The sequence below is a fragment of the Cynoglossus semilaevis genome, chromosome 11 (genome assembly GCF_000523025.1).
Source record: "Cynoglossus semilaevis isolate Cse_v1.0 chromosome 11, Cse_v1.0, whole genome shotgun sequence".
Classification (NCBI taxonomy): Eukaryota; Metazoa; Chordata; class Actinopteri; order Pleuronectiformes; family Cynoglossidae; genus Cynoglossus; species Cynoglossus semilaevis.
In genome coordinates, this window is record NC_024317.1 from 512,979 (window position 1) to 515,034 (window position 2,056).

The 2,056-nt window shown below is 48.9% G+C and overlaps 1 protein-coding gene across 1 annotated transcript in view; it reads left to right on the top strand.

Annotated features, from left to right (window-relative positions):
• trim62.1 (tripartite motif containing 62, tandem duplicate 1) overlaps positions 1-2,056 on the top strand; it is a 15,350-nt gene that overhangs the window by 11,790 nt on the left and 1,504 nt on the right. Inside the window, exon 5 of the mRNA XM_008319637.3 lies at positions 1,522-1,637. Within this exon, the coding sequence (XP_008317859.1) occupies positions 1,522-1,637 (116 nt within the window). The remainder of the gene's footprint in view (positions 1-1,521; positions 1,638-2,056) is intronic.

Below are 2,056 nucleotides of genomic sequence, written 5' to 3' on the forward strand. Positions count from 1 at the left end.
AGAGCTGGGATTAATTTCACATGAATGTCACGACCTTCCAGTCACGTCGTCACTGAAAGGTTCCACAGTTGAAGAACATCGTCCAGACTGAGGAAGAATCAAACAGATATCAACCAGAACCTTCTTACACTGACCCACCGCTGCAGCACGTTCACACCACAATACTCAGGTTTCACTCTGCTCTTCTGAAACCTCTAAACACCGACTGATCAGGAGTGGATCCCCCTACAGGCCTGTGACCACACTGCACGTCACTACTTAACGTCTGTCCGACAAACAACGTTCACGTTTCACCTCTCCTTCCTCACTTTGACCCTCATTTCCCAAAATGCACCTTGCTCTGGGTCAGTTTCTGTCTGTGGTTCAGTTTGGTCCGAGGACGAGGACGAACTCCCTGGAGAAGAGGAAGAGACTGTTATGATTTATGAACCAGGTGTAGAAACAGAGTTCTCCTGGTCTTTTTTTTTTTTACATCAGTGATTTTTCTCCAAACCCTCGTTTTTTTACATCAGTGATTTTTCTCCAAATCCTCGTTTCTTTTTGTGTTGCAGTCGTCGGCGAAGAGTTTACGCGCGACCATCGGTGACGCGTTTGAGCGCCTGCACCGCTTCCTCCGCGAGCGTCAGAAGAGCATGCTGGAGGAGCTGGAGACGGACACGGCCCGTAAACTGGCGGACATCGAGCACAAAATCCAGTGCTACAGCCAACAGCTGCGCGACGTCAAGGAGGGCATTCAGATCCTGCAGGAGCGACTCAACGAGACGGGGCGACACGACTTCCTGGAGGGCGTGGCTGTCACGTCGGAGAGGTGCTTCATCTACAGAGATTTACAGAAAAACACTCCAGTAATCTGTTGATGAGGAGGAGAAATAAGAGTACGGTGTTTTGTTCATGCTAACAGGGAGCGTACAGATGTTAGCAGCAGCAGCTAAGGAGAAACGATTGTTAGACTTAGCTGGTGTTTATAACAGAATCAGTAGAACAGTCAGTCCCAGGTCTGTGGCTCAGATCTTGGTGTCAGGTCACCAACTCTGACCGACGACCTTTCTCTGACCCAGGGGTTTTAACTGTAACAGAATCGTCGTCCTCTTCTGATTGGATGGCCTCGTCCTCATCAGTTACTGTGAGCTCGGTCCCTCAGACGTAGACAGCTGGTTCTGTCCTGGATCTTCAACAACAGGAAGACGCTGGTATCTGTGATACAGTTGTCAGTTAATCAGTAGTTTTCCATTCTTCAAGTTTAACCTTTAGTTAACTACTAGTTAATCATAATATTATAATCCTATCAAACAGTGGGACCGTCGTCACGTGAGGTTTTTTAAGGTTTTAAATGAAGTGTTACTCCGTTCAGTTACTTAGTTTCTCCAGACATGAGACGAAACTGTGTCAAAACTCAAGCCTGGGTCAGTCTCCAGTCTGTGGCTCCTGGCTCTCTACATTGTCTGTTGACCAGTGTCAGTGTCATCTCTCTGGTCTGTGTCCACATGTGGACGTGTTGATCTGATTCCTCTTCTGTGTCAGGATTAAAGGGAAGATCCACGAGACCAACCTGACGTACGAGGACTTCCCCACCTCCAGGTACATGGGACCCCTGCAGTACAGCATATGGAAGTCACTGTTTCAGGACATCTCACCAGGTACGTGTGATCTGAGGTCAGGACAACAGTACTGCAGTACTAGTCATGCTAGTTTAACCACAGTTGCAGTAGTGGGTTTGAATCCCTCAGGGACAGGGTTTGGGTTCAGATCTGGTCTGGATGTCTTCAGAACCCAGCTCTGCCCCACAGACTCTGGACTGTATAGATTAATGTACTCCCTCAATCAATCCTCCCAGTTCTGCTCACTGCCAGCTGTGGGGGAGGGATGGGGGGAGGGATGATGGGGGGGTCAGATTTTTGGACTTCCTTGAGAAGCTGCCAAATGAAAGAACGTCGTACGATCCATCACGGCTGGTTTCAGAGAAGGCGTTTGTTCCATCATCTCTGAGCCGTCACTGTCACTGATGGTTTATTAAAGAAGAAATACCCCGGGTGCGGTGCCCCCCCCCCTGTCACGC